The 27841-nt window shown below is 39.3% G+C and overlaps 2 protein-coding genes across 16 annotated transcripts; both read right to left on the reverse strand.

The window, feature by feature from the left end:
* Nucleotides 1-979: 979 nt before the first annotated feature.
* On the reverse strand, nucleotides 980-17197 carry snx9b (sorting nexin 9b). Of its 12 annotated transcripts, none has more exons than XM_078942822.1 (21): nucleotides 17052-17187; nucleotides 16802-16944; nucleotides 15181-15267; nucleotides 14501-14575; nucleotides 12679-12804; nucleotides 11270-11347; nucleotides 10464-10626; nucleotides 10127-10156; nucleotides 8343-8475; nucleotides 8142-8226; nucleotides 7862-7987; nucleotides 7577-7694; nucleotides 7366-7496; nucleotides 6448-6551; nucleotides 6264-6367; nucleotides 6021-6098; nucleotides 5837-5913; nucleotides 3277-3366; nucleotides 2371-2485; nucleotides 2205-2296; nucleotides 980-2128 (listed from the first exon to the last, which is right to left on the reverse strand). In XM_078942822.1, exons 2-21 carry the CDS (start codon nucleotides 16811-16813, stop codon nucleotides 2081-2083), a joined length of 1872 nt encoding a protein of 623 aa, XP_078798948.1. In that variant the 5' UTR covers nucleotides 16814-16944; nucleotides 17052-17187; the 3' UTR covers nucleotides 980-2080. The 12 variants fall into 12 exon arrangements, with proteins under 12 accessions (XP_078798948.1, XP_011490233.1, XP_078798950.1 ...); XM_011491931.4 differs by having other exon boundaries at nucleotides 8142-8229; XM_078942824.1 differs by lacking the exon at nucleotides 10127-10156 and having other exon boundaries at nucleotides 17052-17197.
* Nucleotides 17198-20340: 3143 nt separating this feature from the next.
* LOC101173354 (phospholipase ABHD3) lies at nucleotides 20341-27693 on the reverse strand. 4 transcript variants are annotated; one of them, XM_020714520.3, is made up of 10 exons: nucleotides 27405-27646; nucleotides 27211-27319; nucleotides 26886-27046; nucleotides 26607-26789; nucleotides 26478-26523; nucleotides 25398-25510; nucleotides 25140-25313; nucleotides 25022-25070; nucleotides 24775-24940; nucleotides 20341-22507 (listed from the first exon to the last, which is right to left on the reverse strand). In XM_020714520.3, exons 1-10 carry the CDS (start codon nucleotides 27440-27442, stop codon nucleotides 22278-22280), a joined length of 1269 nt encoding a protein of 422 aa, XP_020570179.2. In that variant the 5' UTR covers nucleotides 27443-27646; the 3' UTR covers nucleotides 20341-22277. The 4 variants fall into 4 exon arrangements, with proteins under 4 accessions (XP_020570179.2, XP_078798954.1, XP_020570180.2 ...); XM_078942828.1 differs by having other exon boundaries at nucleotides 27437-27612; XM_020714521.3 differs by lacking the exon at nucleotides 27211-27319 and having other exon boundaries at nucleotides 27437-27693.
* Nucleotides 27694-27841: the final 148 nt, after the last annotated feature.

Genomic DNA, 27841 nt, shown 5'->3' on the forward strand with positions numbered 1-27841 from the left:
TAGGCTAAAGTAGAGATAACTCATTTCGTATTTGATGAGATTATTTCCTGTTTTGCAGTTGTAATAGGATATGTATGCATCCTAGTACAACAATAATGCCATCTGATTGGATAGTTGGAGGCAGCATGCTGATTTGCTGGAGTTAGGAGTAAACACAGCGCTTCATTTGTGAAAAGGTTGTGCTTTCTATTTCTTTAAGTGTTTTTTTAACAAGTGATCAAATCATTTAAAAAAAAATTAGTTTACATTTATTTAAATCATTTTTTGTGCCCAAAAAGTATTTGACTGGGAAACGTGACTTTTGTAAAAGCAAAATCTATTCTTCAAAACGGACATATTTAAATATTTTTCGCACACATGAAAAATGTACATATTGTGTTCCAACTGCAATTAAAAAACAGCAACTTTATACATGAGGATCTTTTTTTCTGTGATAAAGTTTATTCACTTTATTATGAAATAACTACTTCACTGAGATGCCTCCCATTGGTTAAGGGAAGTGAACTTAAAGCCAGCTTCTTTCATTTTTAAGTCTACTTTAAACTTTAAGTCAGCAGAATCCAGTAACCGCTGTTCAACTTCAAATAACGTTCCAAGATCTTTATGTTGGTAGGTAAATTTTGAGAAATACATCTGACATTAGAATGTGCACAGTTGTGTGAAAGTGTCGACTGAAACCTTTCAGCTACCGTGAAGCAGAAACCACACGCCATGTGTTTGGAGATAAACAGCCAACTGGAGAATGCTGGGTCTTTCCGTTTGACAAAATGTCCTCGTCTGTGAACACATCCAGCTGCAGAGTGTGTGGTAAATGGACTCTTTCACTTCTGGCTGCAGGACCGCACAGAACGCACTTTAAAACGCTGATCTGTGGGCTCATTTTCATTCCCAGCCACATCTAGCAGGCCTGCGCCGCTGAATGAAGGCCTCAGTCTGAGGGAGTTGCTGCTTCACACAAAAATGACAACACAAACGACAGTCCTGTGAATACAAATCATTGTTTAATAAATCAAACAAAATTAGCTTCTCTGTCAGTGACCCCCCCCCCCCCCCCCCCCCCATAGCAAATACTTCTATACATAAAATATCTTATTCATAAGAAGCACTTTAACAGGTCAAAAAGCACACAGAACAAGTAAAGGGGATTAGAGGCTGATTGGAAACGGGGTGCTGCAGCACAAAAACAAACTTCACAAGTGACAAAATACATAAGTGACCACTCTGTTTACACCTTTGTCTTCAAAATAACCTGCTCAAAATAAAAAAAGAGTAAGATTTGAATTTTTGGGGGGGGGGGTCATAGGAAGATTATTATGAAAATCCTTAGATCTGATTCACCAACCATGTCAAAGGAGAAAACCCTCCAATGTGGACTTCATTTGTGATTCGTCACCTAAAACGTAAAGTTGCATAACATTGTACTAAATTTGAAATGTCAGTTTTCTGATCAGCAGGACGTGTGGCTGGCTCAGGAAAAAGGTGGAGCTTCCTGTTAGCCTTTGAGGAAGTGCGGGGCTGAAAGGGGGTGAGGCACTGCCAGCAGTGGACATGCGGAGGAAACGCATGGACTCTGTTCAGTCAGAGAAAGGCACCTCTGCTTCTGTGAACGTCAACAAGTTCACAGAGGCAGCTCAAAGACACATACAGTAAAGCTTTTATATAAAGTTAAGGCTTCCTATGTGAATCAAACTTCCGGCTGTTCCCCGACTACAGAAGGACGGCTTTGGTTTTGGATTAAAGTTACCAGTACTGACCAACATCCCTCCTTTCGTAGTTAAAAACAGCTAAATGTTGCCAGATAAAAGTCAGATGTAATGCTTTATTGTGGTGATAAACTGTGGCTCACTTCTTAGGATGGAGCCACTCAGAGGGTGTAAACTTCCTGTTTTAAACGTTGTGGATGTTGGACAGAGAAAAGCATTCATGAAATTCACGTGTCATATCCTGCAACCCAGCTCCAGGAGCTGCAACTGCTGATGGAAGAAGTTTAAATTAAAGAAGGGGGGAGCACAGAATGCCATCTATGCAAAAATGTTGCAGATGACGAACTTGCTTGAACTTCCTGTCTCGTAGTGCGCCTTCACATGGTAGTGAACTGACTGTGCGCATGCCTCAGCTTTGCAGCAATCTGGGGGGGTTCAGAGAATGGGTTTCATTAACTCTTTTTAAAGCACAAAGAAAGGACTTTTCCAAAAATACTGTACCGTCTCGTAGAACTTGACTTGCTCCTCCAGATACTGCTGCATGACCCTGTTGTAGTCGTAGATGCGGTTGCTATGGAAATGGTTCATCTCGGCTGTGACACAAACCCAAGAAAGTCAGAGAGGATCCACTTCACTAAGGGGATCTCAGGTTGAGGCAGCTGGATACCTTGCAAAGCATAAGACATGGTGCTGGCCCGTTTAGCCATGGTCACTTTGTCCTGAGCAGTGATTTTATTGGTGTTCACCAGCTTATCAGCCTCCTTCACTTTGTCAATGGCTGCCTGAAGAAAGAATAGTGGCAGAATCAAACTGAAGAGCAAAACCAGCGTCTTCCAGAGTCCATCAGTTCTTTGAGCGTGCAGTTCAGACCTCATTCTGTTAAATTGCAAACAAAACCACAACATTTGCTCCTTCTGAAGAGTTTTTTCCAGTCTGTCATGTGGTTTCCTCCCACAATTTTCTTTTAAATTCACTGCTTGAGCGCTGAAATCCACTTAACTGGCTGCTGTGTGACATTTCTGTTAAACATTTGTGTTGTTGTGCCCAGAAATGATGCAAAATACCCAACAGATACTAGAAACAAGGGCTTGAGTCACACTTAAGTATCACAGTGACTTAATTTTCAATAATTGCAGGCACAACTCCCAGGTTTTTCTTAATATTTCTTTACCTCTGGCACTGATGTCAGTTGTAACTTGCCGTTATTTTACATTTGTAGTTATGCAGCAAAATGTTATGCTTTAAAGTACCACAATTACAAGATTTGACAACAAAACTCTCATTTTAAATTTAGTTGACAGTGAGTAATTTAGGAGAACATGACAGAGTCACACAACTTTGACATTTAATCCAACAATCTTGGTTTAATCTTTCACATTTTCTGCTTTCATGTGAGTCTTAAATCCTTCCGGTAACCAGAGATTTAGCTGATTATTGGCGGTTTCTGTTTAAAACCTAAGTCTGCAGCCCATCTTTGAAAGACAAGTAAGAGTATTTGAGCAGAAAGTGTCATAAACTTGTATCAGTCTTGATTAATTGTTTTGTTGTTGCAATAACACAGAACAAGATCTACCTTATGGACTCCAATAGTGTCTGGAAAGCATCCGAGAAGACCCTTATACTCATTGTTGGTCTCCATTAGGAAGTGCAGATCCTTTTTGGGCTAAAAATGAAGCAAGCAAACACAAACAAGACAATGGAAATTGTGAAAAGGAAACACAAAATCTCCAACAAGAAAGTAAAAATAAGAACGGAAATTCTTAATTTAACTTCAAATCAGGAAACAACACAATCATCTTGATAAGTTGAGGCACATAGAGAGTAACTCGTCACTGTGACAAGAAGAATAGATTCAGATTAACCTTTGGGCAACGGAGACAACACTAGTTCTTGAACAACAGAATAAAAAGCTATTTAGCTTAAAAAAATCCCTTTTATTCTTCTATTTCTTGGTCTTTAGGTTTCTCAAGTAACCCCATGTCTGACCACTGCGTCTCCAACACTAAAATGCATCTTTCACTAACATGAATTGCAGCCAATAGATCTATCAGAGGACTGATGACAAAGAGCAGCACGAGCTTACCCGATGAACCATCCCTCTGAAAGCTGCTGAGAAACCAAAGACGCCAATAATTGTCAATATTACAAACATCAGACTCTAAGAAAATCAAACTTTATGAAGTTCCACGGCTCAGCATTGACAGACATGAACTCTTTGAGCACGGTTTAAAACAATTTCTATCTCATTTAATTACCACAAAGGAAGGCTTTATTCTATTTTGTTTTGTTAAGCTTTTAGTTGTATTTAAAGGCCCTATATCATGACATTCTTAAGTCTTTCAGAGTAGACTATATCCATGAAATATGAGTTGTTTTTAGTTCATTTCCCAACCCGGCAGTAAGACGACTTGAACTCTGAGGCTCCGCCTTCCTCTCTATGTGGGTGTCGCCCATTTCATGACGTCAACCTAGAGTCGGCCTCGGCAACGTGTCTCGCCCACGAAAAACAAACATCCAAACTTTTACAAAGATGGATCTTCATATTGTGTATATTTAAAATTAAAGCGTTGTGCCGATCACCGTTAGCTCAGTGGAGAAAGTGTGTCTGTTAGGCTGGGGGCGGTGCTGGCAGCAAAGACTCCTCCTGGAAAGGGCGGTTCTCATTGGACTACCTAACAATGTGAGAACCCACTTGTTTTCGTGGATTGAGAGGGGCTGGAGCTCAGAGACAAGTTTACAGAGGAATACTCAGAAATTGCACAACTGGATCAAAATATCGCTTTGGAGTCGTTTTGAGTGAAGAACAAACATTATAGTAATCTTAAAAGCTTTAAAAGTTTAATTTTAGTGGTATAGGCCTTTTAAAGCAAAATCTGGGTTCAAAAGGTCATTAAATCAGCAAAATGATGACAAATGCTCAACGTAATCAGGATGTGTAGAGATTCTTTTCACTAACAGATTACACTGCAGTCTAAAAAAAAGACCGTCAGCCCACAGACGTCAGGCAGGTCACATCCTGTGTAATGATTCAAAATAACCAAACAAGAAGAAAAAAATCACATCCGCTTTATTCATCTAAAGAATGAGGTTGTTGAATGGCAAAGAGGATTTTTGATCATGGGCATAACATTGAGGAGCAGGGGGGCAGCCTCTTCGCATTTTTTTTGTATTCTAACTTTCTTCTATTCAAATTTATAATTCCGCAAAGGTAACACCTCACACTCTTGTATGCATTTGTCTATAAATATGAATGCATCTGGTCTGTGGAAAGACAATGTTTCCTCACATGAACTCACAGAAGCACCAGTCAGACTGTTGGCAAGAACACAGAAATCCTGCTAGCATCATGCAAACATGCTAGCAATGATATGCTAACAGTTTAACTGGTTTAAGTACCACAAACCTTCAGGATGTACAATGGCAAAAATTTGGGTTCGGTGTAAATTACCATCACTATTAACTTATGATGGTTCCAAAGATGTAGCAGGCATGTGTGCAACCTATTGACTGTAAAGGAGAACTGGACTGAGTGACCCCTCCCCCAACGTGTTTCAAACAGGAAGTACCTGCTGGTTCCAAGAAGCCAAAACGCCATAGACGTCATCTTTTTTTATGTAGAGCAAGTTATTCAAGTTATAAACTAACCAATCAGATGCCTCCATGAAAGGATGCAGTGCCTGTGGGTCCCCATGTTATACGTTCAAAAGGTTTGATACATTTCATGTAGCTCACTTTTCTTCAAGTGGAAGAGGTGTGGACTTCCAAGATCACTCCTGACTGGTGACGGTGGTCGTCATAAAAAGAAGAAATGGGGACTAAATTGACTTTATTTTCTTGGAGCCAAAAGTAAGCAATTTTCTATGTGACATCACACTCCTTCTTCCAGTTCTCATATGCAGCCAATGGTGCAACCAAAAAAATGGGCAAGAAAACATTAAATTTGAGTTCCACTCTTGCCTGCTTGCCATCTCTGCAGTGACTACATAAGTAGCTTCTCCAACACTACCCATTGATAAAAAAAAATAAACTTTCAATATTGCTGACGGTGATGACAAACTGTTGCAGCTCCAAAGTGAATCTTAAAAAAATATATAAAATTCAGTTGGCAAATGCTCAAAAGCTTCAGAGCCCACCTGCTCTGCCACGATCTGAGCGATTTCCTCGTACGTCTTCCCTGCTGCCGTCATGGCATCGGTCAGAGTTGCCTCACCTACAGTAAAAAAACAAATAATGACATTAAGATTCCTTAGATTTTATAGCATGTGCTTCAGCTCTTTCCATGTCAGTTAGAAATGCTTGCGCGTTGGTGGTCCGTACCTTGGTACCCGCTGCTGGTGAAGACAGAGGAGAGGTTCTGGAAGGCTTTGCCGATTCTCTGGTACTCTTTTGGCAGGGCTGTTGAGGAGAGGGACTTCTTAAATAGACAAATATGAGAAGGAACTGTCCAAGTTGACACCATATCAAGCACAGTGCCAACCGAAACAGTAATTATGGCACAAAGTAAGGAAGTGGGATGTGTGTGTAAACACGTATTATTGTATCAGAGGATCGTGCACATACGTCCTGTACATCTCTTCCAGTGCTCGTTTCCCACTGTGAGGATCTCCTTCACGCCATCATCCATGGCTTTGGTAAACCTGCTGAACTGCTCACATTTCTGTTCTCTGTCAGTGCAAATCAGCATCTCGTAAACATCAGTGCAGCTTCTTCACCTTTTAAGGAGTCGAGGTTTGACTTGACTTACACCTCTGCAAGATCCAGGTCTGGAGCCTCAGCCTCTATTGTGGTAAAGATCATCACTCCAACCGTCTCATCCTTTTCTGCTTTTCTCTTCCCCATCTTCCAGTCCTGTGGCAAACAATTGATTTCATTCAGCACTCTTCCGGAGCTTTACTTACTGCTAACTGAAACAGCAGGGGTGTAACGATTAACCAATGCATTGATTTATCCAACCAGATGTCTGTCTGTAGCAAGTTGTTATTCGAATCAACCTACATCAATATGAAACTGATTCAAAAGGAAATAAATTGATCTATAATCGATCTTGGAAAATACCATTTGGATTGAAGTACAGCAGGTTTATTTCCATATTTTTATACCATAAAACCACAAAGTGGGCTGAACTTTAAGAAAGTAAAATGTGAATGGATTTGTCATTAAACCTTGTTTACTTGTGTACATATTTTATTTACACTTGTTTATCTTAAGGAATCTGGAAAGCATCACGATCACTGTTCAGTACCAGGTACTTCTCTCTGAGTCACACTGGTTGAAGTTTTGGCTAAAGATGGATTGATCTTAGGTCAGTGAACTGAATTGAACCGGATTGTTAAAATCGAACCGATATCAACTATGATATGAATCAAATCACTGTTAAAATACATTGTTACACCCCTGTTAAATATATCAATCTGCCTGCTGCAGCAAAGCCATTTCAAGACTTCATTCTTTTATTAACTAGTCAGGCTTATTTTGGCACCATTCAGTGCAGCTTACCGTAAGTGCTTTATTAGTATAATTGAATTCAAAAGAATCAACAGGAGCAGTTCTGATCAGCCTGTGGTTATGATGGTTATGAAGCGGAGGCACAGCAGAGCCAGCGCTTGTGTTCAGAGTGCGTTTTGGTGGAAGCACACACTTTAACAGGTCTGCTTCATCATACCTTCTCATCTTTGTAGGACAGGAAGAGCTGAAACACTTCACTGCTGGATACAACAGGGTGTCTGCACATTCTGGTCATCCAACCCTGCAACCGCTCCATTCGCATCTTAATGAACTCCTCCTCAAAACGGCCTGAAATTCATGAAGAGACGGTAGAAAATCAAAGCAGAGAAACTTACAGTCACTTTTGTGTGTGAAATTCCACAGCTCACCTGTAACTTGCTTGTCTGGTAAAGAAGGAATTGGGATGGCAGAGCCAAATTTATCCAGGAGCCTCTCATAGAGCCAATCAAAGTGCTTGTATCTGTGATTAACCGGCCGGTTTGTGGTCTGCAAACCAAAATCAGGGATTAAAACTTTGCCTAAAGGTATTAAAAGCAGCAAAACACATTTTCCCATTTGGCTTTCTTGCAGTTTCTCAGCTTAGAGAAGAGCCTAACTCCTTTTGGACGTGTGCAGCTTCACCTGACATCGTGGAAAGGCTTCTCTGTACTTACATTTGGTGTTATCTGGTACTCAATGTAGCTCTTGAGACCGTACATCTTTGAACCTTTCTTTGGATCCGCTACAATACAGTCAAGCTGGGCTTCTGGGTAAAACCAGACGGGACCAACCTCTCCCAACTGAGCAGGAAACACAAAAGATGACAGTCCAGCAACTCTGCATTCTGTGTCACACAGTGGATGAGATGCACTGCTTAAAAGGTTTCCTAATGATGTATGTTATTTATATTTTAAAAACAAAAAATAAAAGGTTATAAATAGGTATATAACTTACATAAATGGATATTTTCTCTTTGCCTTTGGCAGCTTGCTTGCAAAGGAGGAAGAGCTCTGGACCAGATTTGGAGAACCCTGGAAACCTGCTCATAATTTTAAAAAACACAACGGGTCCTGCTAAGTTTCTCCAACTTTTGCAGAGTGGGGGATCTTTCTTTTCACCGTTTAATTTATAAAACATTAAAGCCTGATCCCCTACTTGTTGAGAGATATTTTCATTGAAGAGGCATGCGTTCCACCCCTCTGAATTGCTCCACCTTCTCCTGGTTCTGAGTAACCGCTGGTGGACTTCATCTCATCCCATTCGTCGTCCCACTCATCATCTTCTGCCCCTGAGATCAAAGTTTTGTTTTGAACCATCAGAATTTACTCAATCTGTAAAAGTGATACTGATCGTTCCCGACATGCGTGACAATATTTCTGATAGTCACAAAAAAAGCTTTTCTTGAACCTAGTTTGTTTGTTTTTGATCAGGCAAGAACTTTTCTAGTTTTAATAAAGACAAAAGTACTTAAAAAAAGTTTGAATCCTTATGACTTTCCATGTCTGAATGCCAAATTTAAAGCAGCTCTGGTTAAAGGCCCAAAAACACAGACATGGACTCTAGATCTACAGCTCTGCAGGCAACATCATGCATTAGAAATATTTGTGTGCAAGTCTGATAACCAGACATTTACCCAACTTCAAATTCAAATTATGAATGTTAAATAATAAATAAATGGCAGTAGTACTTTAGACCTAGTTGCATCTCTTTAAAAGTTGTGGGTTTGCTTGATCAAAGTACATTTTTAAATGTAAGTGCTAAGTTTCCGCAAAATTAGACATTTTTTTCTCAGTTAAAAAAAAAAAAAGTTAAAGCCGCAGCTCAGACTTTCAGGAAAACTATTCTAACCCTCTATGAAGATGGGAAGAAGTGAGCACCATAACAATGATTTTGACGAGGTTTTGCTTCATCCCACCAGTAGCATTTTTAAAGCCTAAAATCTGCAGGGACATGCTGTATGATCAAAAAAGGAGCTAAACCACAATAATGCTCCATTTTTAAGATCCAAAGTGATGTGTTTGCATGAAACCATGCAGCAAGGGTTTAAATCTTCGTGGTTTCACGTATTTGAATATACTCAAAGCTCCAGACGCTTGTATGAGACTTCTGCGTCCGGAGGAGGAGCTACGGGGGGGCATGGAAAATATCCTGAAACGCTGAAGAACATAATCGCGCCGAAAATTATCATCCGGAGCAGGTGTTTAATATGAATGAAACCGGCCTCTTCTGGAAGAAGATGCCGTCTCGCACTTAACTGATGAAGGAGGAAACACAGGCTCCTGGCTTTAAGGAACAAAGTGACGGAGTGACACTTCTAATGTGTGTTATAAAGTACAGTCTAGTGCTCTGAATAATAAAAATAAAACACTTTATGGTGAGCAATATTCCAGTGTTCTATAATAAGAGCTTCACAAAGCATCAGAAATGTTTCTGAAGGGTTTTTGATGAGTAAGGATCGGTGACGGGCAGGGGTGTCTCTGGTCCCTCACCTTCACAATAATGGGAGGAATACTGTCAATGCAAACTTATGACACAAATGAACACTTGGACTCTGCTGCTTTTTAGAGCTGAAAATAAAAACCAATTAGTTTTTTTATCTCCAAAAGGTGATAATATTGTCACATTCAAGTTACAATAATGAACAATTTTCCTTTTAGATATATATTTGTTTTCATTATATAATGTGGCTTTAAAGGCTGCTTTTCAGCAGAGCTTCTCAGAAAGGTCTGATGCTGCACCCTCTCTTTTAAATGACAAAAAGTAAAGATGCAATCTGCATTTCCACCAATAAACACAGAGTTAATCCACTGTTAATGTCCCAGTTCACACTCATGCAGGACAACACAAGGTCAACTTTGCAGCAAAACTTCACAGAGTCAAAAGCACGTATTTACTGCCACAAAAACCACAAAAGCGTCAGCAGGCAACAAAACCGATACCTGTGTGATCAATAAGGTATGGGTAGATGTCTTTGTCAAAAAAGAAAAAAAAGGAAAAGGAAATGTTATTCTTTCAAGAAATCTAAAACTAACTAAGTGAGTTTGATCACTTTTCATTTATATAAAAACCACAATGCATTATGGTTCTTCATAAATGCTAGAAAGTATCAGTGTGGAGAGAAAGTGAGTTAAAGTCACTTCTCTTTAATTATGAATTATGCAGCATATTTTCTTTGTAACTTGTATATTTAATAAAGAATCAACACAGTTTCAAAGAAAAGACTTTGTAAATGCCATTTTTTGTCCTTTGTTGCTTTTGGATGCAGATGGTTTGTACCTGGGCCTTGGTAAGCCTGAGGGTGGCTGTGTGTCCCGGAGCTCCAGGGCTCTGGAGCGTTCCTTCCTGTCTGGTTCCCCTCAGCACTGGGTGCCCAGTTATTGTTGGAGCCCCTTGAGGGGTCTGAATTCCACACCGACCACGGATCATTGCCGTTACTAGCCTGGAAGAGACGCAGGGGAAACTGAAGAATAATGGCGGGGAGTGTGAGATGCTTTTTCCATCACAGAGCTGCCATCCAGAGAGATAAATCAGCTTGACGGTAAAGGGGAAATTCTGCTTCGTGGTGCATAAGACATGAAGAAAAAAATAAGATAACGCACATGTAGAATAAGAGGCACATGCTAACACACGGATGCCGCTGCTTCACGGTCTAATGGGCTTAGGTGGGGTGACAAGGCATGCTTGCTGAGCTGCAGACACAGACATGCAACAGAGAAAGTGCTCCTTCGGTGGTTCAAACTGGATTAACGGCATGAGCTGCTTACTGTAGAATTAGAGGTTTGACAGTAACAAACTGTATAATTCTAAACAAACATTCAGCTTCATTTATTATTTAACGCTCTGATGTTCTGTTGGGATGACTTTAGATTTGTCAATAGATCGTTTTAATGTTGGTGTTGATTGTTTAGCGTGGTGATTGTTGCAATCTGCTTGTGACAGTAGTGCAAAGTGAGATCATGCTGTCTGCAGGCAATGTGAAGAGTGTGGGGGGGGGTCACAGACTTTTTGACCAAAACCAGGTGAGGTGGGAGAGCCTTTGGGTCATGCGTTTGATCAGCCCACCACCTCGAAGTGGCAGTTACCTCCTCGGGGGCCAAAAGAATGGGGGGAACTGGGGTGTCAGTGGAGTCCAGCTGGGGGCTCAAACCCCCAGCATCTACCTTTTGAGGGAAAAAGAGGTGACATCATCACAAAGCGACGGCGGCAGTGCAGGTAAATAATGAGCAGTGGGCGGGTTAAAGGGATGGAGACCGAGCGCAAAGGAAAGAAATGGAGAGGTCAAGTGGAACGACACATCTTCTGCCTCAAATATAAATAAATAAAAGAGACGGTCTCGCTTATCCAGCAGCACACTCACTTCGGTGAAAATTCCCGTCTACTGAAACATATTTCTCCAGTTTTATTTTCACACTTCTGCAGCATTTGTACATGACGCAACTTCTGCGAACATTTTCTGCAGCAGCTGCTCTCGCTTCTTCATCTGTGCCATGCACTTCTGCTTTTCTCTTTTTAATAGTATCGCAGCTAAATTTGTGAGAAGATTAATTGGAACCTGACAGATGCTAATTGTGCCAACATCTCCTAGGAGGCTTTCGGCTTGTGAACTTTAAGGGGCCCAGCAGCGGCTGCGCTTGCTGAGGGTTCCGTCTCCCAGAAACTGCTGGTGTCCTCCTCAGTAGGGAGCCTCCTGACCTACAGCATGTCTGTCTGGTTCCCCAGCTGTAGAGCAGCTCAGAAGAAATCCCCCTGGAGAGCCATCAACTCTGCACTGAAGATCATTAGCTGCTCCCTCCAAACACAGGAAGAACTAAACCGAAAGCGGCACAGCTCCATAAAAGACACAACACAACCGGGACATAGTCTGTTTGAACTCGTACCATCAGGCAGACGCCACAAGGCCATCAGGTCAAGGACTGAAAAACAGCTTCAATACAACTGCAATCTCCAAACATATCACTTTGCTAAACTACCAATGCAAATATTATTGAGAAATATTTTCCATTTTATTACAGCTTCTTACTCTGCACAGTGTTTCCTCGCTATATCGCAGTTCACCTTTAGTGATCTTGGGGGTTTTCTTTCAGCACAGCTTTGCATTCTTTCTTTTTTTAATACAGTGCAGTATTTTCTGCGTCCTGATTGGCTCGTGATCTTGTCAATCAATCTTTTCTGTGCAGTCTCCCCTCCAGGAATTCGGCACATGCAGCTTGACAGATTACATATATCTTTATCGCGATCAGATCTTTCCTAACATTCTATAATCCTGGACCTATTTTTCTATGAAGGCTTGAACTTTGAGAGTTTAAACAAGAGAGAAAACATCTGGAATCCTGCTCTGTGAATTCCACCTTTCACTGGTTATTTAAAGAATGTATCCGTCCTGATAAACGAGGAAACGCTGTACTGAATGAAGCTCTGACCTTCGTTGTAAGCTGTACATTTTTTCAACCATTTAATCAGAAGGGAGACGCTTAACTTTAAAGTATGATACCTGTTTTGGTGCAGATGTTGATGTAGGTGCAAATTCATCGAAGAAAGAGAGGTCAGGGACTGCAGCATTTCCCACGTTTGCAGGAGGCGCAGCAGTTCCTGCTGTTCCAGAAAACTGATTACTGTACTGCAGGATAAAGCAAAGAGAAAAGAGCCAGAGTTAAACAACTATTCCACATATTCCACAATGATTTATTCATTTTTTATGGTTTATATTTCTGCAGTAGAGTGAACATCTGCTCAGCAGATCCCGGCTGTCTTTAAAGTAGAATACCACAGTTTTTTTGTGTATATTGTTAAAAAGTAGGAAGATAAAAAATCTATATCTGTACAATTTCTTACACTGCATTCTTAACAAACCCATTTGTTGAAAGTGTGTATGAGGTGTAAAAACAGACACTTCCTGTTCTGTTTCTGATGAAAGAGACAGAATCTAAACTGTGGACATTGCAGACTCCACTTTAGACCAGACTCTTTCTGAATGTTTAACGAGTGAATCATCTCCACATGGTGAAGTCATGTTTTCGGATGAAGTCAAATACACACACACACACACAAAACAATCCTGATCAGCAAATCCACAAAGGAGGAACATCCTGTTGAAGTTTCTTTTTTTTTCCAAGCTAGACACAGCACCAGAATGCAGACGTGTCCTTCTCTACCACGACAAAACTGAGACTCGCCGAGGTACCGATAAATGTGGAATGTTCAAAGATTGTTCAGGCTCTTATTATGATAGCACATATCCTTGACCTGAACAAAATAACGATCAGAAAGTTGGGGCGGCTGTGACGGAGTCATTTCATGAGACTTGAACATTTTGTCATTTTTTAGCAAAATGTTTCTACCTACATATATTCAAAGTCATTTGTTTATCTATCAGAACAAAACATTTCCCACTTCAGGCATTAGTTTACTCCATTAGTTTACTTTTATTACTGATCATTATTTTTACATGTGGCTACATTAATTTTTCAACACTGTTAGTATACTGTGAAAGCTCTCTGAATATTGTCATATTCACCAGATGTAGTATGTTCTTATTAAATCATTACAAACAGAAAATTGGCATTAACTACATGAAAGCATGCTGGTCATTTTTAGGAAAAAAAATAACATTCAATTCAGAATACTGAAACATTGATGTTGGTCAAAAAGGCCTGGCTGTCAGTCTCGGCTTTAATTCATGTTTTTAACAAACATTAAATGATAAAAAAACAAACAAAGAATAAATAATGTGTAACAATGTTGATGTTAAGGGGTTTGAAACAGTCGTTTTTTCCATCTTCATGCCATGTTACGTGTTGAGTTTGAAAAATCCAGTCACACAAACTAAAGGTGGAAGACTTCAGAGCTGGCACTTCCTGATGTATATGTAATTATGGATCATACCATTGGATTTAGCATGGGGGGGATCATTTGTGTTACAGGATTGAGGAGTTACTCATCCACAACAATAAAATGATGTTAATAATAATTAAACGTTAATTAAGACACTCAAAAAAACATTACCAGCAAAAGCTTTACATTAATATAAAAGTGTTGGTTGCTGTTCCTATAGTAAACTTTTATTAAGGTCATGAGGGACCTGACTAAATGGATGGCATTCAATGATAAAACTAAATTATCATTTCTCATTAAAACATATGATTTCATTAATAAAAAAAAAGTATTAAATGATGCATCTCAGTGTGTTTATAAATCAATTTAAATATAAAAGTTTGACAACCTGGCATATTAGGTGCAAACTGGGAAGGAAGAGGATCATTTCTATAGAACGAGTCAAATATCCTAAACAGACATTACTACACTGTCAGATTTACCTCAATGTAATCCTCGGGCACCAATCCAGTTTCCCCCCTGGAGTTCTGAGCTTCAATCCAGCCGCCTCCAATATTCTGAAACATGAAAACACAAGCATGAACTTCCTGAAACATGCAGGAAGGGAACTGGGAAAGGCGGGAACAGAGGAAAGTTTGTACAACTACATCTGACTTTTATTCTTTCAAGCATAAAAGAGTTGGCGTTGTACATGGAGCTAGTGAAATAATCAATGTGGGTTTGTTGCTCCTCAGACTGTTGACTTAGATGTAAAAAAAAAAAATCCTGCTTTCCTGATACATTTTGGAGCGAGTAAATGGAAGCAGCTTAGAAAACTATGTGGGTCAACCGCCAGTGATCTTTGAACTGCTGATAACCGACAGGGGTGACATCATGTTTGCTCAGCCTTTGTTTCCGACATTTATGAGACCATTTTCAAATTAAAATGACAGTCGTGTTGTTTAGTCTCTGTTTTGGTTTCAGTAACCACACTAAAGGAAAGTATTCGTAAACATAGAATGACATCACACGTGTTTGTTGAGGCGTATTCACCATGTTCCACAGAGGATGTAGTCTGTGTAAATGTTTAACCAGAGCGTTGTTTGTAATTGGGATGTCTTGTAAAAATATATACCTACATGTGGTGAAAGACAGAAAGAGACGTCAGGTCATTAGACTTTACCGCGTTTGTGACGGTGATCGTCTCGCCCTCCTTCACTGTCAGCTCAACGTTTCCAGGCTCCGCTGTGAAATCGTATAAAACCTGTGCCTGCCGTTAAAAAGGAGAAGTCAGGTTGACTAGGCAGTTCTTGGATAAAGTTTCTCAGAAAAAAACACATCAAAGAACAAAACAGTGACCTCTGTGATCACCCAACTGTTGTTAGGAGAAATAAGGGCACGGTGCAACAAGCCAGACTCGTTCTTCTGTTTAGGCTGCACTGAAAGAAGATCTAACCAAAGACGAGGAAAAACGGAACATTTTTAGCTTGTGCAAATGTGGGTGTGCAATAAAGGCATGCCAAAATCGTCTAAACAAACTGAGTTAATTCACATTTTTTTATGATTATACCACCTGCTATAGGTAAAGGGACAGACGAGTGTTACTGGAACTCTCAAAAATATTTGCTGACTCTATTTTTCTGTGAAGAGCATGAAAAACATACATGTACTTTATACAAAGAACTTTAAAAAATATTTTATCATTCAGAAAAATAGTAATTTAGTTATCCGCAAAACTTTAACCCCCCTGACAGAACATATGGATGCACACACGTGTAAGTACTTCTTTCTAAAGAAGACTAATAAGTAAGCTGATATTTCTCTTCTCATTTCAGATATTTCTAATGCAGAATTTAGATACCTAAAATAGGAAAAACCATTACCTGTTATGGCTCTAAAGTTTTGAAACTAGTGTAAGAAGTTCGTAAACATTCTGTTTCAGTAAATAATAAAGGTAGTTATTTACAGAAGCTGTAATTACTTTACCTGGCAAAGTATGGTTAATATATTATGGAAATACTAATAGCCTGCATAGAAATAATATGCAAAAGCTGTTAATCAAAACTTTAAGTGAAATGTAGCAATTGTGGACATTTTTTAAGAAGAAATAGGAGGTTGTGGGATTTAAAATATGATATAATAAGGAAATATTCTGGTTTAACTGCAAGTTTCATTCATTTTACCCTGTTGTTTTCTCATCTGCATGTTGAAAAAAAAAAGATTACACCCAAAGTTGCGCAATTGGACACTTATTGTTATTCTTATTATTTTGACATAAATTACTTGATAATAATTAAGACGATCGTTTTTCCAAACTTCTTAAGAAACTAAAGTTTGCAGAAAGATAAACATTACAGAAGTCTAAATAAAACTGTTAACCCGTTCGGGTAGAGTTGTTATTTTACAAACTAGCGAAGCTGACAGAGCCATTTTCAGACACTACAGCATGTCGACTACACTACCCAGAATTCCACAGGGAAAGCTGTGACCCGTAGTGGGGAGGTAGTAAAATGTCACAAGATACCTTTTTTATGAGGAATATTTTCCACATTTAACCCACAAAGTGGCTTTATATTTTACCCAAATACTTTTACCACAAACAGCCGTGACCCCTCTCCTTTACGGTTCAAAAGGAGGGCCTTTTGAGCGAAATGAACCGTGTGAAGCAAGAACTACGAAAACTACAACTTCTGACGTTACGAGCCGTCGGTGTTGTGCCAACTAATGGCAGCAAAAAGAAAACCTAAATGACACATTTAGAAAGCAAGGTCTTAAAAAAAGTCCATTAAAGTTGACGGACCTACCTTAAATGCCATAGTGACAGCATTGATCAGTCATTCCCACAACAGCCCGAGTAGTTTTCAAGACTGCTCCTCAGCCGGACATTTCTTCCCCGCTGTTTTTTTCCCAACTGAAGGCGTAAAAAACACAACGAGCGAACGTCCCGCTGGACATACGTCCCACAGCACACAATAACGTCAGATTAAAAACTTTAAAAAAGAAATAAATATAAAAGTGTGTGAGAGAAGTGACAGTACTACTTAAAATGAGTACCGAATTTGAAAGGCGTATTCAGCTGCTGACAGCGCGGAGGAAGGAATGACCTGTGACTGTGACGGAGCAAAACCGGAAGAGGGGTTCAGGTCTCACGCAGAGGTCCGATCTGCTCCCAAAACTACAAAATTACGCTTTACGGCAATTAGGCGCGACATCATGTTCACAATAAAAGTATTTTGACACTCAAAACATTTTTAACAATGAAAAATAAAACATAACTTGTTATAGATTAGCACCCAAAGTGGAAATAAATGAGGCAATTTATTATTAAAATTTAAAAAGTACTGGTGTGGCGAGAAACAAATTATTTCACTTTTTTTTAGCTTAATTTTTTTTGTATTTTCCACAAACAAACAAAATCATTAAAATGTGATTGATTTTTTTTACAGTTAACTATTGTTTTCTCCAATTATACTACTGGCAAATAAAAAAGCCAACACATTTCAGCATATTGAAATTTAAAATATGAGAATGTAAACAGTCTATCTATGTCATAAAGAACAAGAAGAAAACAAGAAAAAAATTAACTATTCTAAACACCCCCCAAAAAGAAATAGGATTATTATTATTATTATTATTATTATTATTATTATTATTATTATTATTAAATTCTTTTTTTTTATTCAGTCAGTTGCATGACTAAATGAACTCTACATATATATTCATACTGGCCTATAAAAAAGTCAGCAATTCTGTGACTATGTAGTTTGCAGTCAGCAAAATTAATATGCACATTTTCTATCTGAAATTCCAGATGCAGATGCTGCACCATGATTACACTTTTGGTCTTTAGTCCAATTGTAACAATCAGATGTTTGTAAACGTGGAAAAAGAGACCATACCATCTATGACTTTGAGAAGGATTTTGATACAGCAGCAATGTTCACATTTTGTAAAACAAGATTGATTTACAACACATGGGAAAACCTTCTGAACAGCAGATTTTTCATGCTAGCACCGCCCCCTGCTGTGCATAATGTGCTATTACAAGATCCACAATCATCACCTGCTGCATTTAACCAAACAAACAATTTTTTACCTCAAAATAATTAGCTAATACTTAATAAAAACATAAAAGTAGTCAACCTTGCTTAAATATGTCTTTAGTTAAAAAAGAAAAAGAAAAATGTAGAACATTTGCAACATTTTTTTATTAAAAGACGTAAATCTGTGTTTCTGTTTTTCTATTAACTTGTAAAGAACTCACAAAACAATAAGAAAATAAAAGCAGTAGTAAGAGGGCAACCACAAGAATAACATTCCTCCAATAATCCGATTGTTTTGGCTCATGTGGTGTTTAATAAATGAGAAGGTAACAAGTAAAGAGGCCAATAAGGGATACATTGGGACTTTAAGGTCTTCTTCCTCTTTACCTGCTGCTCAGATGTGAAATATCTGAACTCAGCAGCAGCTTTTCTGTGGACCGACTGACAACAGCTGAGAATGGAGCTGTCAGGGACTGTTCTCACTCTGAACTTTGGTGTGAAATCATCTTGTCTACCTGAAAAGAGTTCTTTGGAGATATTTTTTAAAACGTTCTGTCAGAAAGACAAAAAAACATAACTTCTTTTTTTGCTTTGTTTGTTTTGGTGGTATTGTCTGTCCTGATAAACGTTGTACGTCTAAGCATTTGTTCTAGTATCACCTGGATTCATCTGGCAGTGCAGGTGTGGCACTAGAGAGGCTGGTCGGTGCTTGGCAACTCCTCGTGCATTGTGCTCAGTTTGAAGAAGCCCCCCCTCTCATGTCTGCATATTTTCTTTCCCATCCTGCTGGCACTGAAGGAACCTCAGTTCTGAAATGGATCTAAAGGCTGATTCTTTTTCTCATTTACAATGTGTTGTGTGCACACGTAGTTAATCATTTAAATGCATGGACAAGCTTTTACCACATTAATTACATGTTATGACTTCATTTCTGTCTTATGCTTTGGGCCTCTTAAAGGCTATAGATAGAGCTGTCAGTTTGTTTTTACACAAAAACCCCCACTTTATTAGTTTCAATGTGAAAAAGAAAAGAAAAAACAACTTGTTTTACAGAAATCTATACAGAACATGTTGTGGACTGCTGTGTGTGTACGTTTTTTGTCTTAAGTCTGGTTTGTTGTTCCCGCTCATGCTGGTGTCTTGATTCATGCCGTCCTCTGCTGGAGAACAGCTGCAGCAACAGTCTTTCCTCTCATCAGGTCTGTTCTGAAGTCCATATCAAATGAGGGGGAAGTCATGCTTAATCACTTTGAGTCCCTTGGGTGTTACCGTGTTTGGTCAAAAGCCAGAAGACAGATGGACAGGAGGAAAGATCACCCAGCAAACATTAAACAGCACTCAGTCTTTCTGAGCTTCTAAAGTCACTTTAAAGCTCAATGCAATTCTTAAAAAATTGGCCTCAACAGCATGACATAAAAAGGAGAAACTTTGTTTTGGATGGTTAGATTTGTTAATCTGCAACAACAAAGTAGAAAAAATGTAAGAGGCAAAAAACCGTACAATAAAAATGCAATGTCATAAAAGTGACTCTTCTAGACCCACTCTAATGAAAATTGTGTCTTTAAAATGTTCTTGTGGCGTTTTTCTAATGGAGGACATAAATATTTTAAGATTCAAACTGAGTATTTCTTTTTTTTTTAAATCTTGTTGGATCAGGAGATGAAAACCTGCAGTTTAAAAAACTGCCATTTGCCACACACCAACTTTTTAGGGCAAAACTGCATAAAACTGTCTGCCTCAGAGGGGAAGAAACATCCCAGCTCCGCCTTTGATGATTCTGTCATTTCTTTTATGTTTCTGCACACAAATAAAGGTATTTGCATTTCACACAAACTTCTTCGGAGAGTCAGACTCCCAGCAGTGGTGGGAATTCATGTAAAGTGAACTAAGGCAGCTCACAGATTACATCTGCCAGAGTCGGAAACTGCCCGCTTGTTTCTATTTTTCCACACAGGAGTTTTTCCAGGCTCCTGAATGCATCTAAATGAGGTTTCAGGGTAAGCCTTGTGTCAGAGGGTGTGGGCCCATATTGTTCACAGTTAATTATTAATATCTCTCTGATTAATCAGTGACAATAATGACTGCGGGACGCTGAGATAAAAGGCTTTGGATATGTGGGAGCAGAGGAGAGAGTGGTGGCAGGCAGTGCATGAGTTCTGACATTTCCATCAGGATTCGCATGCATGCATTTTTCCAAACATGTCCCAGCTGGGATTACATGTAATTCTGAGTACACTAAAATATGAAGGCCTAGAAATTAAAATGGCTTTAATAACACACAACACAAATGACATAGCTAATGGAGGGGATAACACCAGTTTATTCAATAGAACTTTTTAAAACAGAAAATGTCAAAGTGCATGTTACTACCTCACAAAACACTGCTAGGTTCAAGAAAACATTCATTTTTGAGACATTTAGCACCCCTATCAGTCACAGGTAAAATACATTTGTCTGAAATATTTGCGTAAAATGGGTTTTAACAAGCATCATTTTACAGGTGTAACCTCAAAACTGAACAGTGGCACGCTAGTCTCAGCTAAAAATAACATAAATTACAAAAATGTGCTTAATCTGTTTAATTCTAACAAGAACTGCCAAACTTAGTGCATTAAAATAAGAGCTCTTCAAAGGTAAATCCTTCTTTGTTGAAATTAAAGTCAAGCTTATTTCCTGTATGGAACCCCAAATGTGCCACAATTTGCCTCCATTTTTAGAAGATTTAAATTGAAAACACGTTAGTTTCCACACAAAATCCTACGGGTTTTTGTGCAGCTCTAACTTGACACATCCATAGATGCTTTTTACATTCAATAGGAACCAAATAGGATTTTCTTTTCATTTATATTTAGTGTCACTTTTCTTATTTTCTTACTGACTCAGTGACTTTTTAAACTCAATTTGAAAGATTAAAGAGAAGCTTTTAGCTTTACTGAAACTAAACTACCAGAACATTTCAATGAAATGTTCTGGTAGTTTAGCTTCAGTAAAGCTACCAGAACATTTCAATGAAACCTCAGAGGCAAATGAAAGGTAAAACATTTCCCTCTATTTCCACATCTTCATCTGTTATGAGCTTCAAAAAAAGGCAAACAACAGGCAGATCATAAGATACAAAACAGATATTTTAAACAAAACTCATCAAGTTTAGATCAATTAAAACTTTGTGCTAAAACAAACTACAAAAGATTTTGGCAAATTCTCTTTGTAGTCTTTTACATTTAAGCTACAGTTTTAAATGGCGTAAGCTTCAGTACTTTAACTGTAAAGGCTTGCCTTGCAGTGCTCTGAGTTTTCTTGTTCGGTAAAGATTCTTTATACCATCTTGTGTTCTACAACAGCAAAGCTGCCAAATACCAAACAATTTAACAAGTATCTCAATATTTTTCTGTGCATTTGGTAAAGACTTGATTGTTAGATGAAGGAGATATTTATGCTTCTCCTGTGTGCAGAACAAACAAGCTGTTTTTAGACAAAAGCTCTGCTCTGCTGGTGCTTGATTTCTGTCACTTTATGCTTATTTCATGTGTGGATTTCTACATTCATATTTACTCATTTTGAGAGAGTAAATTTGATTATTTTGTGATTTTTTGGTTACATCATAAAAAATTTTAAAAGAAAAAGAGAAAATAACCGATTTTTTTATGCTTCATCTGCAGCTACAGCGCCCTCTGGTGTCTTGGGGGTGTTACTACAGCTGTTGCTGACATTCATTCATGGACGTCTGTGTGTGTGAACTCCATGTAGGGTAGGTGTGTAATCATTTTAAAGCATAGGGCTGTTCATGAGAAGACATGGTGGTTTTGGGCTCCTTCAAACTGACTGAGGCTTCATTAAATTTAGATTCTGCAACATTCTGCAAAATACAAACGCTGTGACAAAAAATAAACTAATAAGCAGCAATTTTCACTTGGAATCATAATAAATAAACAATAAATTACACAAATGGCCTGTTTCTATGCGATTTCAAACCATAATCTTCAAATATTTGTAATGTGTTTTCTGAGTGGAAAACAAGTTCAGGCGACTATTTTAGGGAAAAAAAACATACTTTTTAAAAAAATGTTTAAATTCCTGAAAGGTGCTACAGGGAATTTGAGAACCCCCACCAGAATGTTTTTTGTTGGCATTTTTGCTTTCCCCTCGCAAATCCTGGTAACAATTTAGCTTTATATTTATTTTGGGTAAATGATTGTCTGGGTTAAGAAATTATCTAGATTGAAGTTTTTTAGTTTTCTCAGGTCTTCATTTCTCCATAGCTACTTTTTTCCTGTTTCTCTTGGATGCCACATGCCCTCTGGAGGTCTCTGGGGTGCTCAAAAGCCGCATGAAAAAACTGGCCAAACAGGCGCTCCATGAAAGTTTCACCACGTGGAAACAATCCTTGCAGGAAGGCGATGTGTCCGCCGTGAGCCGTCACGAGCAGCGCGACGTTCGGCAGGGACTGGACGACGGAGACGGGAAAAGCTGTGAGAAGAAAGAAAGAACACTTAACCCAAACAGGAAAATCACCAATTTTATAAATCAGACAACATGAGGAAACACTATGCAGATATCAAGTTGAAATGACTTTTTCCAGAGGATCATTCTATTGATTATTGGCTTTTGCTAACTTGAGATGAAGAGTTGTATGTAAACCAAGTTGATCCTAAACTTCTTTAGACTGTAATCAAACATAAATCTGACTGAATGTGGTAGGAACTAACAAAAAAAGCATTGACCTACATTGTAGTAGCATGAAACTACGCAAAAACCTGCTAAAATGACAGCTTTTAAACTCCCTCACATGCAGCATGTGCGATTCTGGTGTCTGTTCCAACTGCACTAAAACAAATCCTGGGGAAGGTTTCATCGGGAGGAAATTTGGTGAGAATTCAGTCAAATATTTAGAAAATGAACAGAACGAATAAGCAGACAGAAAAAATGCATTGCTCAAACTTTCATTTTAGCTTAACGTTCTCAAAAAAGTTCAATTTGACTTTCTTAGTCACCTAATTTATGCATTTAACTTGTAAGGCTAAATAATGCTCTGCAGCTGATTAATGATGCAAAAATGGCAGAATGCAGCTCTGCAGCCCACATCTGACCATTGTTAGCATGTTTTACTTTGGTACTATATATTGTTACTATATTTTAAAGAGCCACTCCAATGAAAATAGCATTTTTGATGTTTTCAACATGTTCTTGTAGCATTTTGGCCAGCAGTGGGACTTATCCTCAGGAGTTACTTACTTGTAATCTTTGTCAACATCAATTGTCTCATACATATTCGTTATTTTCCCAATAACAACCAATTGCCTGTTAGTGGTTGTTTCCCACTACCAACCGCTAGAGGGCACTGTTGGTGTACGCATCAGTATTTGCTGATGACAGCAACAGAAGAAGAAGAAGAAGCGCCGTCGGGACGACAATTCATCAAACTGGGTTACAGAGACACAGAAGTGCCACTGAAGGCGCCGTCATTCAGCCGCAGCGCCTGCAGTACAGAAGGCAAGACGGCGGGAGCATCTAGTCTATAAACACCTTTTTGGACAAACATTGAGCAGCGAGTTTAAAGCTCATCTAAAGAGACAGCAGATGAGACTTTGACGCGTGAATGGCATTTGGTGTGAAAGCAGCATTATAACAGTCTTGGTGGATTTGCTCAAAATTGTTCCACTTTTCTCCCCAAAGAGTGACTTGTACTCCATAAAATAAAATATTAATTCATTCAAATCATCAAGATGAAAATATAAGAAACAAATGTTGAGACGGCGTTTTAAAAACCCACTCTGATGAAAAAGATGTTTGTCTTTAAAATGTTCTTGTGTAATTTTTCTCATGGTAAAGCACATACCGGTATATAAAAAGGAAATTCATCTTAAATTAGGATTTCTGAGTATTTTTTTATTAAAATCTTTGTGAATCAGGAGCAGAAGCAAAAAGTTTTTCTGCTCCGCTCCATTCTGATCATCCACTGTCAGACAAATAGATCCACATATGTCTTTGTTTTCCTGGTCTGAGCTGGAATCTGGATCTATACTGTACGACTGGATAGCTCCAATATTGTTCACAATTTTTATTGCTCCCATAATGTTAGCGTGTAAACAAAGGGTTGATGGGATATCAGAAGGGTTACTCTCCAATAAAAGTCCCGCCCACAACTCAGGAGAATTTCTAATAAACTACTGAAACTATGTCTTGTAAAAGAACAGATTTTTTTTTTTTATCTAAAAACAGCATAATCATAATAATAGATCTCTGGAAATGATTTTAAAGTAGATCCAAAGGTGATGAGAGTGGGCCCTTTAGGATAACTAGGATCCCTTACAAGCATGTATGATGAACATACTCTTACAGTTACATAGTCATATTTCATTGTACGTGGGAGCCGTGGGTCATGTGGTTTAATGGAGGGGAGTGGGAAGGGTGAAGGGTGGGTTGGGGTTTTTATTGTAATGTTGTGTGTTTACTGTTTTTAGTGTTAAAGCGCTTCGAGCTGCACAAAGTGCATGAGAAGCGCTATTTTATAAATAAAGTTTGATTTGATTTGATTTGATACATGTTCTCATAACTGACTCCTGACTTTCCACTGTCTTATTTATTAAACTCTAGGCTAAAAGCTCCCTGCAGCACCCCCTTCTGACTGAACATGGAAGCATGAAATGCAGAATTTCTCTGTCACCTTCAGTAAATCATGGAAAGGGTCACCGGCATTTTTGTGCCCACATCTGAACACAGTCTGATCCACTCACCGTTCTTAGGAGAAAACGGGTCGTCTGCTGCGTTCAGACACAGGATGGGTACTGCCGTCTGGGGGAGTTTCTTTCCTGGGCTGGCATCAAGGTAATAATCCACACAAGACTTGTAACCGAACACCACGGAGGTGAGGCGCTCGTCAAACTCCCGGATCGTCCTCGCCTGCAGGAGAGGACGGCACAAGATGGCAGAGAGGAAACACGCGTGTGTGACGACAGGATCTCTTCTAAATCCACATCTTACCTTCAAGACGTGGTCGACATCCACCACCTTCTCTAAAACCTTCCTGTGCCTGTGGGGGAAAAAAAAAAATGTAAATCCACGCATGACACCAGCTTTAAATGCACAGAAGGCGTCTGACCTGGAGACGGCGCGGCGCAGGCCATACGTGAGGTATGTGTTGAAGAGCAGCCAGTTGAGAGGTTTTTCCAAAGAGTTGGAGGAAACGATTGCATCCCAGGCCACAGAGATGGTGATTCCTGCCACCATTCCCGAATCCCCCCGCTTCCGGGCCAGGTAGTTCAACAAGATCATGCTACACAAGGGGGGGCGGGACAAAGTTAAAGATGGAGGAAGCTGAAAGGGAAATTTGAAATCAGATCTTCAGTAAACAACTCACCCTCCTAAAGACACACCAGCCCCGAGCAGAGGAGCATGAGGGTAAAGTCTCTTCACATGCTGGACCACACGCTCCAGATCTGAGGTGTTTGCAGCACAGTAGGTGACTGGAGTCTCCAGAAAAGGAGCCACACAAAAGAAAATGTGACCCACAACTTTTGTTTTTCTGTGGCAGACACTAATATGGTGAACTCCCAACAGACAGTGATATGCATATACCGGTATACTTGTTTCAATACATAAAAACTAAAAATGTTTTTAACCAGTGCCTGTCTTTCCAAACTGCTGCTTGAGCTGAGTGTCAGTTAAATAAAATAAACCTTTACCCCATACAATTAGGATTTTTCTTCTTCTTATAGTTTTTAATATTATGACTTATAAAAAGCTTTATGCAAACATGCAATGGGATATTCCGGCCACAAAAAATAAAAAGTGTACGATCATAAATTCCTTATATCATGAGAAAAGCGTATCATTTTGCAAGAATAAAGTCGCTATGTGGAAAAAAAAAAATCATAATTTTACAAGTACAATTTCATAATTTTACCAGAACAAACTTGTAAAATTATGAAGATAAATGTCAGAATTTTACAAGACCTAATACATACGGACACCATGTTTTTATTTATGAATAAAAAACGTCACACTTCACTTTTTTTTAAAAGTTTTCAAGAATTTGAAGAAGTCTCTGTACGCACAGGACTAGAGTAAAAACATCACAAAATGATTTTGTGACACCATATTTGTGTCTATTTTTATGATAATATCGTTTTTATAAATGTCAATTTCTATCAAATAAGAACTATATTGCACATTTTTGAGAACATAAAAGTGTGAGTGTGCTGGTTTTTTTTTGTTATGATTCTTATTTTAACTATTTGTCTTACTATTATTTATTATATAAAGCCCTTTGAGATGCTTTTTAGCAGAAGTGCTTTCTAAACAAATCTGAATATTTTTAACTGGTAATAGAAAAACAATGTAATTTGGCTTATTGTTTGTGTGTTTATCAAACATTAATTCTAGAAGAAATAACTAAACTATTAGGAATATTTGTGTTGTTGTTGCAGTGAAAACTTACCAACAACTCCTCCCCTGAAACTCCTCTGTTGTTGAACACCACACATCTAAACCAAATCAAAATAATAAAAGACATCGTGTAAAAGCTGCGTCTGCATTTCAGCCTCCACAGGTGAGGGGATCAGCTGACCTGTAGCCGTGGCGTGTGGCCTGAGTGACGGCATGCCGGACGTAGGACTGCTGGCTGTTTCCCGTCAGGCCCGGGAGGAGGAGCACCGTGGGCCGAGTGGAGGATTCTGGGTAGGTCGTGCTGGTCTGATTGTCCACCCAGTCCAGAGAGATCTGACCTCCATCCAGCGTACGGATCAACTCACTGAAAGGTGAAGGTGGAGGAACGGAGATCAGGTAACAGCAGTTGGAGAAGTAATCAGAATACAAAAAAAAAGAGAAAAAGAGAGTTTGCTTTTACTTGCGATAGGACACAGGCGGTTTGGTTTTGAGGAGTACACAGATGAGGGTTTGAAGCCGGCCCTCCCAGCACCATGGAGTGGGACTGAAGCACTCAGAGACCACAGGGCAGTGCTTGCGGAGGAAGGCACTGAAGGGCTGGCTGCAGATCAGGGCTGGTGGCTGAGGAGGAGAGGGATTTAGGGGCTTCTGCTCTTCTGAGTGATAAATGGTTTAGTCCCCACACATGATGTGAATTAAGATGGCTATAAAGTGGTTCTTGGTTGATTGCATTCAGTGGGGGGGAGGAGCCAGACGTGGGCAGTCGTTGCGTAACCTTGACTGACCTGACACCTGCGGCCCCACAGATAGTAGTAGAGCGCGCCAGTGACGGAGCAGAGGAACAGCATGGACGGTCTGGAGACCCCCTCCCACCACGTCATCCACAGCTCCGCACTGCTGAGGTACATGGCAGCCGTATGACGATCCGCTCCCACAGGCCGGGTTCCGCCGACGTGACAGGGAAAAAATATACACTCACAGAATCAAGAACGGAAATGTTATGGAACCTGCCTTCATTCCACCACCAGAAACTGCTCGGGATGTGTGCAGCTTCTCCTCTTCTCTGACATCAGCGTTTAGTTTTTAATTGCCGGCGTTTTGTCGCTGATGCCGCTTCCTCGTTCCAGCTCAGATGTTCAAAGTCCGCCTCGGCGCCTCCTCTAGTTTGCTCTCCTTCGCCTTTTCCTTCGGTCTTCATGGCTTCTTATCGGTTCTTCATGTGGATTACCGCCACCTTCTGCTAGCGGCTCCCAGCCGGAACTACAAGCTGCGCCTCAGCGCGCGGGGCCTTTAACATAGACGCTACGGAAAGCGAAACGCAACAAAACTTCGAAAAACGATTTTTAGATAAGAAAAATGCCCCTAATTTGGGATTAATAAATATGAATTAAATATTGCTAGACTTTAAAAAACACA

The sequence above is a fragment of the Oryzias latipes genome, chromosome 24, assembly GCF_053564925.1.
Source record: "Oryzias latipes strain Hd-rR chromosome 24, Olatipes_Hd-rR_3.1".
NCBI classification, from domain to species: Eukaryota; Metazoa; Chordata; class Actinopteri; order Beloniformes; family Adrianichthyidae; genus Oryzias; species Oryzias latipes.